We start from the raw sequence: 17,512 nt of genomic DNA on the forward strand, positions 1-17,512 counted from the left end.
CACGGAGACACAGCAGGAGACAATGACCCCAAACTTTCATGCACTTAGACTGTGGGAGTATAAGAGCCCAGGGTTTCCTTTGTTCAGGGTCCCTCCTTGAAGGCACCAGTTCAAGCTGCTATCCTGTTGTTGCAGCATGATTAAATCATTTTAAGGATCCAGATGTCTGAGACTCTGCCATGTGAAACCTGGGATGGAGCCTGAAAGGAAACCTGGTCTGACTGTGCGAGTGTGGGCTGCGTAGGGAATCAACTGGGGACCTGTCCATTCACTGGAGCCCCCTGCTTTGAAGGGATCTCAGTCCCAGCTCAAGTAGTGTAGAGTGTGACTGCCAGAGTGGCTCCTGGATGGTCAGACAGGGAAATTTCCTTAATAGTAATATTTGAAATATTTTGACTTACAGCTGGCAAGTAGGCAGAATTTAATAGAATTTTATTTAATTTGATAAACTAGTTCTAACTATTCCATTCCATTCCAATACAGAACATGGAGAAAAAAATACTTACATGCTATTTAGAATCTTTATTCCTACATATAAAGACAACATATACGTTCAAATAAATGCACTTGCCATTCAAAAACCTCTGCCCTTTTTTATCACTACCAGCTTTTTATATTGACATGTCATACTGAGCATTTTAAAAGATAAATTAAATAGAAATTGAATATCTTGGCTTATTCATTTCTGTATTACTCACATATTTACATTTCAGTAATTTCAAGCACTGCTGAAACAAAGCCTGTATTTTAAATACCTTTCTTCTTAGGAAGTGATTTGGTAGAAGGCTTTCTGACATCTTTCCCAGCAGCTTTGCCTGAGCGTTTCGGATCTTCTTTCAGTTTTTGCTGCTGCTGGTCTTCATCCTCCATTTCTCTAAACTCTATTTCAGCTGTTACCTTGACATCATAGTCACACATAATACAGTACAAAGCATCATGTCTGTGCAATTACTGTTTCAAATTGCCTATATTTGCTGAAAGTACTTAATGATAAGTAGACACATAAGTAAAGGAGATACTTAAACTAATTGATTAAACTTTGATTATTTATCAAAAATATAATTGTACATCAAAAATGCAAGACAGAGACAGAGTGGGTTTAAATTTGTAATCATTCCCTGTGCTCAAGAAAAATGTGAGAAATGCAAGAATCAACAGTATAGAAAGCAAGCCTAAAAGTTATGTGGCAAGGGTGCAGAAATTCATTTATTTTTAAATGATCACAAAGAAAAATCAAACCTAGAAACCAACCATTTTAAAAGCTCACCTAATTTACTTTTAGCTATATAGAAAAAAGAATGTAACTATAGCTTTTCAAGCTGTGAAAGTTTTGAGCAAACACTGCATCACAGGATTAAAATTCTCCATCTTCTCACACTTCTACAGAGGGGGAAGAGGAGAGTTTATCATGGAAGAAGAAGATATACAGAGGCAACATTCAAAGTATTTCTCTCAGTAGTGGAATAAAAGAGTCAGTTATAAACACAGAGATGCTGATAACACACAGATTACAACACTTTCCTCATAGAACTACAAAAATGTTCAATGAAAATATCAGCAGTAGAGCAAAAGGGATGAAATTGAGATACACAGTGCAAAGATGATGTGTTTAGGCTGCCTGCTGAATGGGAGGCTTTGAATGTATGATCCAGAAATGGTTAAGTAAATAAAACATTCCTTACCATATTTGATACAGCTGTTACTGCTTTTTGCCATGTATAAATAATAAGCCTTTTATCATTCCTGTAAGTAGCCCGTCCATTTGCAGAATTCTCAACGTTAGGACTTGCCTGCAGAGTTTCATTGTTTTCTGTCTCAGTATTAATTTCTGGTGAAAACAGCTTCCAAGAAACCAGAGGAATCCTCAAAAATAAAATATAAGCAATAATTCACACACCCCTTTGCAAAAAGTGTTAGTAACTATATTGGAAAATATGCTAGAATGCTATTTTCAAAATTTCCAATAGCAAGAGAAAATGACCAAAAGTGACACAGAGTGTGTATGAGAAGAAAACTGTCCAGTTTAACGATTAACAGCTAAGGAATAAGAACAGATGGATAAAACTACATCAAATGACTGTGTGATTTGCTGATGAATTCCACATGGATTAGAAGCAGAGTTTTAATACTAAGACATTTTCTAAATGCACTGCAAGTAAGTTAAAAAGCAGGTGTCAATACTGACGGCATTTTTTATATTGTGAAATTATCTGATGGTATTCCTTACCTTTTAATGTGGCATTCAGTTTTGTGCATCTTTGTACGTTGCTTTGATTTACATTTGTCATTACACAACCCATTTAATTATGCTAATTGGCGCAAATTTTAAACCCGTTAATGTTCCACAATAATATTTAAACTTATTTATGTGAGGATTGTGCTGGAAACGATCAGCAACACAGAGGGACATAGGAAACATTTCTACAGTAGATTTACTCCTAAGGCAGCTTTTACATTTTACAGTTCAGGGATCCATTAGTGAAAGTGATACAGGTAAATCAGTAGAAAAATCAGGGGTACATGTAACCTATAAGATGATTTAAGATCCATCATTTGAGCATAATCCCTGGTTAAAAATTCTTGTTTCCCCATCCTTCTAAGTATACACACATATACTTCCACATACACCCACAAAGTTATCAGTGCATTGTATTTGTTCATATTTGTATAATTTAATAATGCATTTCTACCTTCTTGATTTGTCTTCATCTTCCTTCTGCTCTACATCTTCCTTCTGCTTTACATCAAAAATATCTAACAATGGGATTCTAGTAAAATCTTTACTGTCTTCTGTTGGGATTTTTCCTTCCATCGACCTATAGTAGTCATGAAGAATTCTCTTTGTATCTTGGAAACGATCCACTTCAACCTCGAGAAGAAAGGACAGAAGAATTGTAATTCAAAATAGGACAGAACAAACTTCTGTTACTTTTTTAAATACATGTTAGCATTTATAGTGTATTCAGTGCATACTTCTACTTGCATCTATACTGTATTCACACTGCTATTTCTAAGGAGTAATAAGAATCTTGGTTGTTAAAATAGCAAAAACAGGAAAAATCCTCTACAATAAATAATCACAGAATCACAGAATATGCTGAGTTGGAAGGGGCCCACAAGGATCATCGAGTCCAGTGCACAGCCCTGCACAGGACCACCCCCAAGCGTCACACCATGAGCCTAATGTTCAGTGTTATTACATTTAATTACAATATATTTTGATGTACATATATTTCTATAGTAGCAAGTATACCAGTGCCAGCATATTACATGGATCTTCTTTTTCAAAGGAAATAAAATCCTTAATACCATAAAATAAAAAGGGCTATGGATGCAGAAAATTTTACAAGTCATACAGTTTTTCTGGATCAAAGAAATCAACAGACTTAACACATCTAAGTATCTTGAAGATCTTTTTGTGTGAATCATCTCAGAAGAAATCAAGTAAGATTCAAGAAACATTTAACACCTGTCATGTTTTGATTTATTGATACAGTATGGTGTTAGTCTCTAACTGACAAAACAGCACTAAATATTCATGGGAAAATGCACAAAACCACATTCACAAAACAAAGGATAAAACCTTTGTGGTGTAAACCAGTACTCATCCATAAGTTAAGGAGGAAATATCTTCTAGTATAGCTGTGTGTACACAGAAAGATGGAATGAAATCTGATAAATGGCATTTATACAAATCTATATGTTTATGTAGTTACAAAGCCACCTGGGGAATATATGTAACTTTCAACAGAAAACCCCACAGATGGAGAGCTCAATATCAAAGAAGCCTATTTCTGGCTGTTTCTAAAAAAAAAAAAGTCATTACATAAAGTTATAGTTATATTTTTAGTTCTGTAGTTTTAGGATTAATAATTCAGTTATTTTGGGGAATATATACTAAGTAAAGAAAGAAATAATGTTTTCCTTTAAATTTTCCTTTATGAAAATAAAAGCTTATCTATGGTTAATATATGTGTTTGTAATTTTAAAGAGTTACTCTGCATATACACACAAGACAGATCAAATTAGATTCACAGTGAATCTCCACTGGACTGCATCATATCTGTCCATGAAATTCTGTTAGAATTAGGATTGCAAAGTTATATATGATTATAAAAGGAGAATAATAAAATATTTAAGCTCTATAACATTAATTTGTCTCCTTTATGCATATAATTCAAGATGGATTTTTTAAATAGTCAGGCCTATAAATACTCTAATTACAGAATGAATGTGGTTCAGCTAGTCAGGAGTTATTTGATATTTCAACCTCTCTCTTTAGTCAGTGGCCTTAAGTCTTTCTTTAGGGCATTATTTAGACTCTTTGAATATGAAGTTAACAACTTTCTTACTGTAGCAACAGACTGTTTCACAAACTTTATATTTAAATTACCATAAGACTCATACGAGATAAGAGAGTGGCTCCCTTCTTTATTAAACATATAAAAATCACACAGAGAATTAAAGGCATGAAGCCCACCCTAAACTGCTTAGGTCTGCTTTTTTCAACTAAATCATCATCACAAGGCATGTGTTTAAAGCATCGTTTTTATTGTCTTCTTTAAAGTGCCAAAACTTTCACAGAATGGTCACTTCAGTTTACAGAAAAGCCTGTCTAGTCTAGTCTATTCCAGTCCAGTTCTAAACCAAACTTATGCACCTAGAACAGACGTAACAGGGAAATCTTACTTTACTGCAGGAACTGAACGGTCTCTTGAAAAATTTAAGGTTAGATATCTGAAAGCTGGGTCATATTTGAACGGGTTTCCTCAAGAGCAACAAATGATATCTCAATCTCAAAAACATACCTTGCTTTTTGGGTTTTTTTCAGTGTGTAAGTAAAATTTCAAGCCACATTGGTGAAGTTACAACTGAAATAATTTTGAGATACAGGAAATACTGTAATATCAAGTAAGTCTACAACAGAGGTGAATTATGTACTTTGCAAATTAAATGGAGATGTCAGTATGATTACAGAAGGATAAACATCTGTAACATTTCTGTTAAAAAACTCAGATGATTCACTGGAGTGATAAAATAGCAAAAAGTAGCACCGTATAACAGAGGTTGAAAGTTCTGGGCGGTTGGACGACAACAATGGTATTTTTCTTAACCTTTCCTGCCTGTATGGAATGTCACCGACTTTTTGTCTCTCAGCTTCCAGGATAAATTCAGAAGAGACATGAAGATTTGCTTAACTAATTCTCAGTCTTTCACACATTTGGAGCCAACTATATGAAATTTCTCTCAGGTTTACTGTCCTCCAAATCTAATTCATTGTCCCCTTCCATTGCAGACTCTGTAGTGGTCCATACCTGCATAAGTGAAAAGAAATGGTTCATTGCAATTCCCCTGTGATCTGGCAACCAGCCTTTATTCATGATATCAACACGTTCCTGCTCTGCTTCTTCCCTTCTGCTGTCACAGATATCCCAGAGAAGATCTCTTAGGTCCTAAAACACAAAATCAAAAATCAAAACTAACTATGAAAGAAAACTTAAATAACTTTATTTTATATATTTATTCTTAATTTTTTGGGGGCTGTGTATAGGGTATTGTCTCATTTGGGGTTTTTCTTTATTGCCATAAATATCAAAGCCTGGTCAAGTCATATGCTTATAGAGAGCTGACAGAAAGTGGCTTTACAAATGTACCAGAGAGAAGAATACAAAGACCTGAGTTCAATGTGCAGGCTGCCTTGCTTTTCCTCAGGCAGAGATAATCTATCTAAGCTAGACAAACACGAGACTATGAATAGCTAAGCTCCCAACTGCACCAACTTTGCAGCTGGATGGTTTGCTAACCAGTACACTAAGAATAATACTCTAAGGGGATGTGCAATATGAAAAATTCTGAGAAAATTATGCCAGATTTCAAGAGGTGTTCCAATTTGGATTGCCTCCATGCCATTTTTCTCTAACATTCTTTTAATTAAGGGCTCTTCAACTAATGTCTATATCTAATAGCAGCACTATGTGGCTCATTGACAGCACTGAAGACCTACTAAGTATAAAACAAGGTTGCAAATCCCTTGTTTCCTATTACCATCTCTGCACAGGAATAATGTGAACAAACCACTCTGTTGTAAGAGGTCATAGGAAGAGAAGAGATCTGTTAAATGCAGTGCTAAGGCAGGACAAGATGACCTGTCTGTTGGGCTTCAAGCTGCTCTGCCTCACCTGACCTGTTCTGGGATAAAAAAGGTGTTCCAGACTACTAGCCCTGCCATGAGGAGCTTAGTTTCAGTTGAGGTGATTCCATATTCACCAGGTCTTGGTCTCAGACTATTATGTCAAATCCTGTTTCTTTCTCCCTGTCCAAAGACTTCAGACAAATTCACTCATCCTCTGTTGAACAAAAGCCACAGGGAAGCTGACAAATAGGAAGCCCAAACACATTAGTGATGGCTAGAAGGTACTCAAGGCACAGGCAATCAGATATTCATGGCTGTCCACATTGTAGAATATACACCTAAAGATATGCTGCTGAATAAAAAAAGTATATAAGCATACAACTTATCTGTCGGCAGTGGTGGGTTGACCTTGGCTGGCTGCCAGCTGTCCACCAAACTGTTCTATTAGTACTCCTCACAGGAAAGGAGGAGAAAATATGATAGAAAAGTTCATGCATCGAGATAATGAACTCGATATAAGAGGAGATCACTCACCTCTTATAATCATGTGCAAAACAGACTTGATTTGGGAAAATTAATTTAATTTAATGACAATTAATAACAGAGCAGAATAATGAGAAATAACATAAGACTAAAACCACTTTACCCCACCCATTCTTTTTTCTAGGCTCAACTTCACTCCTGACCCTTCTACATCCCACCTCCTACCTGGCACAGGGAAAATGGGGAATGGGTGGTTGTGGTCAGTTTATTATATGTTGCATTTGCCCCTTCTTCCCCCTCAAATTCTTTTCCTGCTCGAGTGAGGTTCCTCCCATGGGATACAGTCTTTCATGGATTTCTCCAGTGTGAGTCCTTCCCAGAGAATTTAGTAATTGAAGAGCTGCTCCAGTGTGGGTCCTTTCTATGTGTGCAGCCCTTCAGGATTGCACTGCTCCAGTATGTAGACTCCATGTCCTGCCAGAACATCTGCTCCTGCCTGGGCTCCTCCACACAGGGCACAGTTCCTGCCAGGAGCTTGCTCTGATGTGGGGTCTCTGCATGCCCATGGACTGGAGTGGTGAATGAATTCCTTGTTTTGCTTTGCTTGGTGCTTGATTTTTGCTTTACCTGTTAAACTGTCTTTATCTCAGCCCACAAGTTTTCTAGCTTTTATGATTCTCTCCCCCGTCCCACTGGTGGGGGAGGGAGTGAGTGGCTGCATGGGGCTTAAACCACAACACCATGTCAAAGAAAATCTTGGCTGCCCTTTGGGCTTTAGGCCTTTAAGAAAGTTCTCATACATCACGAGATGGGGTGGGATTTTATATTTTCCAGTTGATATCAGAGAAATTTTGTTTTCAGGTTTTACAGCTGTCCCTTTCTAATGTTTTAGGAAAGGATCAGCTGAGATGACAGAGTTGAGCAGTCTAGGAGTTTGAGGAAAAACATTCTAAAGATTATCACTGTTTTCATTTCCTCTTTTTTTCTAGCATCAAGGAAGGATGGCTGACAGAATTCTTACAGTCAGGGAGGTACAATGGGCATGGCCTAAAAGTATAGAGGAGGTATCATCTTCACAATCACCCAAAGGTTTGGGATCTACAAGGACTAGAATGGGTCATTCAAAGAAAAAAATTCTGAAAATCATACATTCACTCCAAAATGCTTAGCCTTATCACAGTATCTGAGTCTCACTGCATCATATGGGAGTACCCTCTCCTTTTAACAGAATTTGAGTTGGATAATGTCAAACATGGATTTCTGTTATGTGCAACAGTCCAAATATTTTAATTTTACCTTTCTAAAATATAGCACAGAGTGATTCCAGTCTTTTTATAATTCCACTTAGTAGAAATTAGGGCCATGGATGATAATTTTTAAGTCCTCTAATTTATTCTATTGAAACAATTCTATAGAAAAGAAGGTCCATCTAGTGCTTTTTCCATCTCAGTTAATTAACCTATGATTCCACAAATGTTGCCTTTTCCTAGCAATGTTGTCAGTATTCTTTTTCCCCTTTTTTGGGAGCATTTCTCCTGATACGACTCAACTAAAAATCATGACTGTTCTGAAATGGGAATCTGATAAAATCAAAGATAGCTGTACTTCTGGCTTATGTTAAATCTGGCTCTGAACTTGTCAGAACCTTTACTGTCACGGATTTTTGTGAAGAAGAACACTCAGGACATGTATGACCTAGCAAAGATCTACCTGAATCAAAACATTTCAAAGAAATTCTCTGTACTTTGTATGAATGTTTTAGAAAACATATATTACCATATATAACTTATGGAAAAACTAAAATACTGCGAAGATTTGTTAGATTGTGATAGAAATGGCCAAACTTGTAAAATCTCTGAAAACCATAAAATTTAAATAAAAAAAGAGCAGTGTACCAGAATACCACAGTGTAACCTAAAAAATGAAGCAAGACATAAGAATATTATGGCCAAACAACAGAGAAATAACTGTGAAGAACACTTTATGCACAAGAGTAAATTAAATAGTTTAAGAGGAGTGGTAAAGAAGGAAAAAGAAGTAAATAATATCATTCATATCATATCAAGATTGTATAAAATGAATAATAGTCTAGAATATATTGTAACTTTTCCATTTACTTACAGTAACTCTTTGGTGTAGTTCAGCTTTTGTTTCCTCATCATCTCGCAGGTCATCAGAAATTGAATTAAAGTCTCTTTGCCACTGAGATACAAACTCCTGCTTAAGATCTGGACGTTTCAAATAATCTTGGAAATTTTCTCTGTAAATTACGGTAAAAATAATTTTGGTGTTAAAAGACATACAGAATGCCATATGAAAAATAAAATACACTAATATTAATGTAATAAGATACACTTTCTACTCACCTAATATCTGCTATGTAATGAATCATTGTGTACTGTTCATCCCTTAGGCATCTAAGTATAGTTTTGATGGTATTTATATATGCATTTTCTATCATTTCCCAGTAAGGTACTAAAAAATCAATTATCTCCTGTGAATTTTTTAAAAAACATCAACATTAAATGATATATTTTTTGGTATCTCATTTATCTGTAGCATTAGTAAATACATGAAAAAATTATTTCATTAAATCATATTACTTTTTTTTTCACTATATATTTCTTTTGCTTTACAACTGATCATAGACATTGTACCAACATATAGTTTTATCCTGTGCATTTCCAGCAGAATACTCCAGCATCTGTGGTTTTGGATGTGCTCATAAACTAAGTGATGATACTGAGTGAAATTTGGTCATTTCTGTTTGAGCTCGTAAAGATCTAAGCTGACTATCTAGTGTTCCAAAAGTGACATTTCACTGACTGACTGTCAGGAAATATAAATAAAGCCCATGGCCAGAGGAAACCAAGCATAAGCAGTCATGAAGGAAAAACTGGTAAATATTAAGAAAGGAATTAGTAACAAAATTCCAAGTTTCATTGTCCACCCTCGAAATCTACATCCAAAAAACTGCATGCAGTCTTGGCTTCCCACCTCCAAAGACTTACAAGAGAACTAGAATAGATTATAACTGGATTGGAGAAGAAAAGCAACATTGAGCAAAATGAGCATATAAGAGATGCCAGTGATGTCTTAAATACCTTCAGAGAGCGATTATAGAATTATCATTCATTGTATCTCACAATACATGAATTAGGGTCATCAAATTCAAACAAAGAACGGTTTAGAGCAAAGAGAGAGAAACTTTTTTTCCAAATTAACATAATTATACAGCCTATTCCACAGAGAAAAAAAAGCAAATTGCTTCAAAAAAGCAACTAAACCAGCTAAAACACAGAATCATGAAAGAAAAGTTTATTGAGAGCTACCAAACATAAGATGCAGATATAAAGCAACTTCAGGAAATCTCTAAATTTCAGATCACTGGAATCTAGAAAGATGCCTTTGGAGAAAAGAGGTAAGGAAAAAAGTATCCTAGGATAATAGATTAGTCACACACTCCCCATTCTTACTCTTTGCATGAGATCCACAACTGCCCCTTGTCAGAGACAGAAAACTGATCTAGTGAGTCTGTATTAATATATCACAACAGTAAAAAAGATTATTATTAAGAACACAGGTATCTGTGTTCTTCATAATAATTGTAAAGAATTTAGAAAGAAAACTCAAAATTTTAAAGTATGTTCCCTTATTTTATGTATTTTAGTAGGAATGATTGTTTGTATATTATTTATCACACAGTACTAGCATAACATACATTGAAAAATATTGAAGAAAATAACATGCACTGATGTAAAAAGTTTAGGTAGAACATACATAGAATACTAAGAAAAATATGTACTTTGATATTTAAGATGTTTAATCCTGAATTAACGTACCTGGGGAAGTGGTTCATCTACATAAATCCATTCATCTGATCCTGGTTCTACTGGTGGTGGTGGTGTCTCAGGAGAGGGAGGAAGCAGATCATCTGTACATGGTAAAGGCTTTTCTTCTGTACCTGGTAAAGGCTTTTCTTCGGTACCTGGTAAAGGCTTTTCTTCGGTATCAGGTAAAGGCTTTTCTTCCGTATCTGGTAAAGGCTTTTCTTCTGCTGGTGCTATTTCTTGAGTAGACCCTTGATATAAATGTACAATTAGTACCTTGAAATGTATTTTAAGTATCAATAAGCAGAATTAGACACCTATGCTTCTCTGACAAGTTCAAAATAATAGAACAGATTCACTATTTCATTACTTAGATGTTGTTAATCAGAAAAGATACTCATGAAATCAGCAAGGATCAAGGAGGATTGGGTCAGAGAACAGCTAAAACAAACTTGACATCCACAAGTCCACAGGCCCTGGCAGAATGCTCCATGAGTGCTGAGAGAGCTGGCAGACATCATAGCCAGGCTGCTCATGATCATCTTTGAAAGGTCATGGAGATCAGGAGAGATGCCTGAGGACTGGGAGAAAGCAAATGTCACCCTGGTCTTCAAAAGGGGCAAGAAGGACACAGGGAACTACCAGTCAGTCAGCCTCCACTCAATCCCTGGAAAGGTGATGGAGCACCTCATCTGGAGGCCATCTCTACCCACATGGAGGACAAGAAGGTGATCAGGAGTAGTCAGCATGGATTCACTAAAGGTAAGTCATGTTCCACCAACCTGCTTATATGAACCTAATAGTGAAGGACAGCTCGGAAGCTATCAACATAAATACAAAATTAAATATTATTAATTGGCCACAAGCATTATTTCTCCATAGGGAATAAATAGTCCTTTACAGTACTTGTATACAACAGCTGGATCCTAACTAGAAAATCTCTGCTCCATTTGCATCAATAGGAATTTTGCCACCAATGCCAGCAGGGCTATTAATTATACCAAGCATGTAAAAAAACCTCAATTCCAACTAGGTAGCTTTTTGAAAACACTCCATCCAATTTTCTGTCAGCTGCGGTATTTCCAAGAATTTTTCATGAACTAGAGACATTATGCATGAGTAGTGGGATAAAATTTTACCGTAAAGAGTACTTTTCCAGTTAATTCTTTTTTTTGCCTTTTGGTGGTAGAAGACACATCAAGACTTTCTCATAATAGTTATGAAAAACACCTCTTGATTATTCACAGGTCTACTAATACTGGCCTACTTGAGGTATTTGTTTCCCTGGATACTTCACCTTTTTTTCCTTTTTTAATTATTTTTAAATTATTCTTTCCTTCTGCTTGATTAAAAAGAGAAATGGAATAAAGATGTACCAAAATTCATATCAAAATGACTCCTAGTTATCCACATTTTTATGCTGCTGCTGCTGCTGCTAAATAAATATATGTTGATAATGGCAAGTTAGACTTTCTTATACCATTATGCTATATACCATTATATAATTTTCATAGGATGAAAATGCTATCTTTCATTTTTAATCCAGGAAGAAAGACCGAATTCAATGCTTTAATTTGAATTTTATGTGAAACTGGTCCATATCCTCTGAAAAGGTAAAAACACAACAGAAAAGTTCAGGGTTCTGGTGTAGGTATCACTAACTCACACAACCCCAAAGTCTTCCAGGGGCAGCAAAAATGCAGGTTGCCATACAGTGTTATATAGTAATTATTAATTATAGAGAAGAAAGTCTTTTGTTACTGAATTCTAGAAAGTAAGAACATGAAAACTTACTTCTATTCTGTTTTTTCGCAATTTCTTCTATTATAATTTCCTTCACTGTTTCACACACATGACTTTCTTCTGTCTCTGCATTTACACTCACTAGAATATTTTGATGGACTGAAAACCATTTCTCCAATTTTGGCCATGTGTCTAGAAAGCCTGAAATTCTACAAAAATCATATTAATGTATGAAATTAAAATCTAAGTAGTGGAAAATCAAACATTTTCGAAAATCAGTGAACAAAAGAAAAAGAAGACCATCTCACTTAACACTAAAACAACTCCATCCACAAGAAACCCTTCATTTTAAACATAGGAAAATTTTCAAAATCCTTCTGTTAACTAGTCTTAGGTATTTCCTCCTCTTTCTTGTCACAAGCTAAACCTACTTTCTTATATCACAACTAAACCAATAATAACAAATAATAGTCAGAAGTAGTTAGCATTATCAAATATTTAGAAAAAGACTTCTTGTTCTTGATTTTGCTCTTTGTGTAAAGTTAATCATCTAGTGATTTAATTAAAATTGGAAAACTAAGTGCTTTTTATAAATGTAGACATGGAAAATAGCATTTTAGAAAATCTCTAACTCAAATGTATTTCACCCAAAGGCAGTTACATCATGCGTAACATATAGATATATATAGATACAAATATGTATACATATAGTTCATGCAGTATATATCTGAAGACTAAATTCTACCTGGAAGAGTACCCTGGAAAATCAGAACACATGAATTCTAATTTTCTAGGATTATTTATATTGTGCAAACAATGAAAATATCCTTTAGGCTCCACATGAGAGAAACGCCTAAGTAAATTCCTTACATTAAGCATGTCAGTATTGTCATGGATCGCATATGAGATTCAGATTAGTTACATGCCTAAACATCTATCTGGAGCAACTTTTTTGTACTTCATATAACTTACCTATGTAGGACCTGGTCCTTGTCCAAGTCAATCTTCTCTTCTAGGATTTCAGGATCTGAATTTTGATCACCGTTCTCCTGTTCAGTTTCAGATGACTTTGATTTATCTACCGAGTGGAAAAGAGCATATATGAGCATATATTGAAAAAGGCAATCATTCAGTTATTTCCGCAAAGTAAGACATTTATTATAAGAAAAATTTCAGTGTTCTTTGATCTTATATTTCTTCATTTAAGAATTGAGTATCAAACTTCCTAAAAGAAAGGAAAAGTCAGAGAACATCACAGAAATACAAAATCAAGCTGTAAAGGACCAGAAAACAGTCTTGCCTCTTCCTTTTAAATGCATAGCCAATTATAGCACTAACATTTCCTAATGCATGCTTTGCAGTCACAGAAATCTCCAGTTGAAGAGATGGAGTATACCTGTGGGCAGACTTTCAGCCTTATCTACTCTACCAGTTGGAAGGTATTTTCCCTGTCTTATCTGAATCTTCCTTGAAGTACCTACTTCTTTCCACAATGAGCAGATATTCCTGCATGAAACGACAAGGTATTGTCTCTTTCTGAGTCTTTTCTAATTTTAAGAAACCTTTAATTCATTAGAAATAAGCCAAATTTAAAAAATTCTGATATATTGTTTTTTTGACTCTATCACCACATTACATAACATGAAATAAATTCTGTTTGTATTTCTGAGATTACATCATGCATTGTCACGTATTCCAAGTGTTTTGGCAAAACAAGATCTGAAATTTATCAAGAATTTCAAGTGTCTATACATTTATCTTCACTACGTTGTTAGCAAGAACTCTGAAGATTTTGCCTCATTCTCCCTCCTACAACTACATAAAAGTTAAATGTAAATTGTGCTTTAATTTAAGTTATATGCCATCTGTGTGCTCAGTGAAAATGAAGAAGAATCTCCTATAATTTTGGATAATATGGGACATATTAATGAAAAAAACTTACGTTTTGACAAGGTGTGTTAGGGCAATTTAAAATGTGCAGTCTGAAAGTGAAACAACTCTCAAGAGGCCTTTGAGGATTTTGTCTTGGTTGGCCTAAAATGACAATTTCTGATCATTCACTGACTAACTGAAGACAAGATAAAGGCAGTAATCAATAGGGAATTAATTTTGGCACTCTCAGAGAATGAATATTGGCGCATGCCTCTGTTTATAATTTCCTTCATCCCTTTCCAAATGTGTCTCCTGAAGAAAAATACTATTTCTATACATTTATCTATATTGAGGGATATTTCTGCATCTGTTGTAACCTGTGTTTCTCCCAGCTGCTGTTTCATGGGATATCTAACACCAGCCACTGTACTATCTCAGCTCCAGTGAGAGTTCAGTACAAATGAAAAAAGCATATACACATCCACTTGCATACTTCTGGTTCGCCTTTGACTGAAATGAACAGAAGTATTTGAAATAATAATTCAAGGCACAATTAATGAAAGTGATACTGTGAGATGTAGAGAATTGTAGAAAAATGCTATTTTTCATTGGTAACTACAACTTACAGATATCTGCTTGTCATTTTACTTTGTTAATAGTAGTTGGAAACTTACACTTCATGTTAGCTGCACGTTTCAGTACCACAGTGTCTGAAATATCCAATAATACAGAAACATCAAATGCAGGTGAAATAACAGGAGGCTCGTTAGGGGCTCTGGGATCAATAACAAGTGAGAGCCTTCCAGGACTTGCATCTTTTTCCTCTGGATCATTCCCTGTATAGGCTTTGTCAAATAGCTTTGCCTGATTAATTGTCATTGGAAACCCTTCCACAAACCACCCCTTCTCCGGTGGTATTTGGCTAAAAGTAAATGAAGAACCAGAATTATACTATGAATTGATAGCATAATAATAAAAAATAAAGAAGAGCTTGCTCAAGCAGTCTTTCATTATTAATTCAGTATATTAAATATCCTGATGAATACAGAATATGACAGATATTATTAAACTGTAAATCAGAAAAAATAACTCCAAGTCTAATTAAAAGTGGAAAAAAATCAGAAATAAAAGTATTTTTGCTGTCTTGATAAATAGAATTTTCAAAACCTGGATAGGAGCTCTTTTTAGAAGTATAATTTCACTGTTTTCTCACTAACTTTTGTATTGAGGTAACAAATAGTAAAATCTGTTCTGTAACTCTGAAGTATACTAATGGCAGTATAACTTAAATCATATTTATGCAGGAACTTCAGTGCTAAATGCACATCAGGGTAGTTGAGACAATTTTCTGTCAAACAAGAGTAGACAAACCCAAGTGTTTATACAATTTCATACTTAATGGCTTCCAACAAGAGGTCAATTAGTAGTTCATCGGGAATACTTTTTCCTTTCTTCAACCATTTCTGCGATGCGGCGCCAAGCTGGGCACGTACAGACAGCTGTGGAAGAGTGCACTGTATGCTCAATGTTCATAACAGTTGTTGTCAAAAAGAGTATGATTTTACTTTTTGTACTACACACTATTTATTTTTTATTTTTTTTAAATTTATATTTAATAGGGTTTCTTCTTCTATTAAGGAGAATAGTTCTAACTGTAAAAAATGCATAGTTTAATCGAAATCTTCAACTGACTTCCATCACTACATTCATGACAATGCCAAAAGAAATATGGTTGAGAAACAAAGGATACGAAGGCCAAGAAATAAAGAAGTGTTTTGGTTCTAAGCTTACTTTGATTGATTTTCACTACCTTAAATCCACTGATGGTTTCCTACAGAAGCATATCAATTCATTAGTTCTACAGAGATTCTTTTATATCTTAGCTTTTGAAGTATTTTTCCATGAGCACTAAAGTCAAGGAAATCGCTGTAGAATTAAGCATTTTTAACATAAAGGAAAGAAACCTTGTCATTGAATGAGTTATCTGCTTGGCAGTCACAAAATCAAGAATACAGTTTTGCTAACTCAGAAATGACACAAAAAATACCATATCTTCTGTGAATTTGAGATTTAACATGAAAATATAGAACTTTAACTATATGTATAACTCTAACCAACATACAGAGGAATAGATTTTCATATTTCATACATAGAATGCTTGCAGTGAGGTAAAAAATTTAGAATGATGAAAAGGTGTAACCTTTTAATTTATTTAACCATTTCAATTAATGCCACTTCATAAAGTAGAAACTAAAATTGGTTTATAAACCTTGGATAGACCCTCTTGACTGTTCTATTACAGAAAAAAACAAGACTGTCAATTCAAGCTGACTCTTGAAGTCTTACATGTCATAACGTAGAATTAAGTTTGAAATTGAGCAAAAAATTGAAACATGCTTTCTTCCTTATATATTTCATTCTCATCTATCTGTTGGAACCAAAATGAAAACTAAGAAAAACGCTTACCTTATTTTGTTCTCCAGAACTCTTTTCATGTGGAATTATATCATGTTCACTTTTCATTTCATTTTTAAGAAAAGACTGGATGGCCTCCCAAACCAGAGTATCGACAGATAGTACCTGAATATTGCAAACTAATACACAAAAAAATTAAATAACTTTGTAGTTTAAGTTGAGCCTACGCACAGAGAAATTACTGCAGGCAGTTAAATTAATTGTATAACAAATGTTGTTTCCACTCTTTCTTCTCTATAACCACTGCAGTGTGTATCTACAATCACTGGCCACCTTGCCAGTCTCCTCTAAAACAAATACCTCCAAAGTTTATCAAAAGCATTTTCAAATTTGCAATGCAGAAGTAATACTATATTAATACTACTTTCAGGGTTGGGTGTTTCTAATATTATTTTGGAAGATAATGAAGGAATGATATGTAACCAACCCACGCAAAATACAGATGTATCTGTGGTTCAAGAATTAGTAATGCAAGGATTTGCCCAAACAATTTTTATTGTAAGAGTGAGATTTTAATACAAATAAAAGTTTCAAAGAATTTCAGGCAAAAAAAACCGAACAACCTCTACCTTTTTCAATAAACTTTGCACAGGTAGTTTTTCCACTAAAAATTTTTCCCAAAATACATCCCTTGATAGGAAATGAAGTAAGTACACGTGGTGAAGGTTTGGGTTGTGGAGGATAGAACAACTCCATCAGTCTACGAAGCACATGACCCAATATGTTATTATTAGGAGGAGGTTTGTTTTCACTGTTCTCTTCAGTTGGACTCCATTCCCCTGTCATACTCTGTATAAATGACAAATTAGCAAATCATGTCTCAATATGCCTTTTCTTTCATTTTTCTAGATATATGTATTTAGACACAAACATAATACATAAAATAACCAAATTTGAATAGTATTAAATAATAAAATATTTTTTAGAATGGACCCTTCTTAAAAGATATAATTATATCAATCATTAAACATTTCTT

At 34.6% G+C, this 17,512-nt stretch overlaps 1 protein-coding gene across 11 annotated transcripts in view; it reads right to left on the reverse strand.

The window, feature by feature from the left end:
• The window catches only part of SPEF2 (sperm flagellar 2), a 77,424-nt gene that overhangs the window by 33,041 nt on the left and 26,871 nt on the right, over window positions 1-17,512 (reverse strand). For 7 of the 11 annotated variants that reach the window (XR_003538474.1, XM_027709117.1, XM_027709116.1 and 4 more), the window contains 14 exons: window positions 17,106-17,325; window positions 16,528-16,655; window positions 16,331-16,354; window positions 15,457-15,560; window positions 14,736-14,983; window positions 13,162-13,270; window positions 12,241-12,398; window positions 10,459-10,697; window positions 8,983-9,110; window positions 8,738-8,876; window positions 5,316-5,453; window positions 2,691-2,869; window positions 1,683-1,863; window positions 756-897 (listed from right to left, as the gene is read on the reverse strand). Coding sequence is in view for 9 of the 11 variants with exons in the window: in XM_027709117.1 (XP_027564918.1) it covers window positions 756-897; window positions 1,683-1,863; window positions 2,691-2,869; window positions 5,316-5,453; window positions 8,738-8,876; window positions 8,983-9,110; window positions 10,459-10,697; window positions 12,241-12,398; window positions 13,162-13,270; window positions 14,736-14,983; window positions 15,457-15,560; window positions 16,331-16,354; window positions 16,528-16,655; window positions 17,106-17,325 (2,137 nt within the window). In the remaining 2 variants the exon portion in view is untranslated. Of the gene's footprint in view, window positions 1-755; window positions 898-1,682; window positions 1,864-2,690; window positions 2,872-5,144; window positions 5,454-8,737; window positions 8,877-8,982; window positions 9,111-10,458; window positions 10,698-12,240; window positions 12,399-13,161; window positions 13,271-14,735; window positions 14,984-15,456; window positions 15,561-16,330; window positions 16,355-16,527; window positions 16,656-17,105; window positions 17,326-17,512 lie in introns of those variants that run through there. The other 4 variants (XM_027709115.1, XR_003538475.1, XM_027709121.1 and 1 more) reach the window with 4 other exon arrangements.

This window comes from Neopelma chrysocephalum, unplaced genomic scaffold, assembly GCF_003984885.1.
Source record: "Neopelma chrysocephalum unplaced genomic scaffold, ASM398488v2 Primary Assembly neopelma1_96688, whole genome shotgun sequence".
Classification (NCBI taxonomy): Eukaryota; Metazoa; Chordata; class Aves; order Passeriformes; family Pipridae; genus Neopelma; species Neopelma chrysocephalum.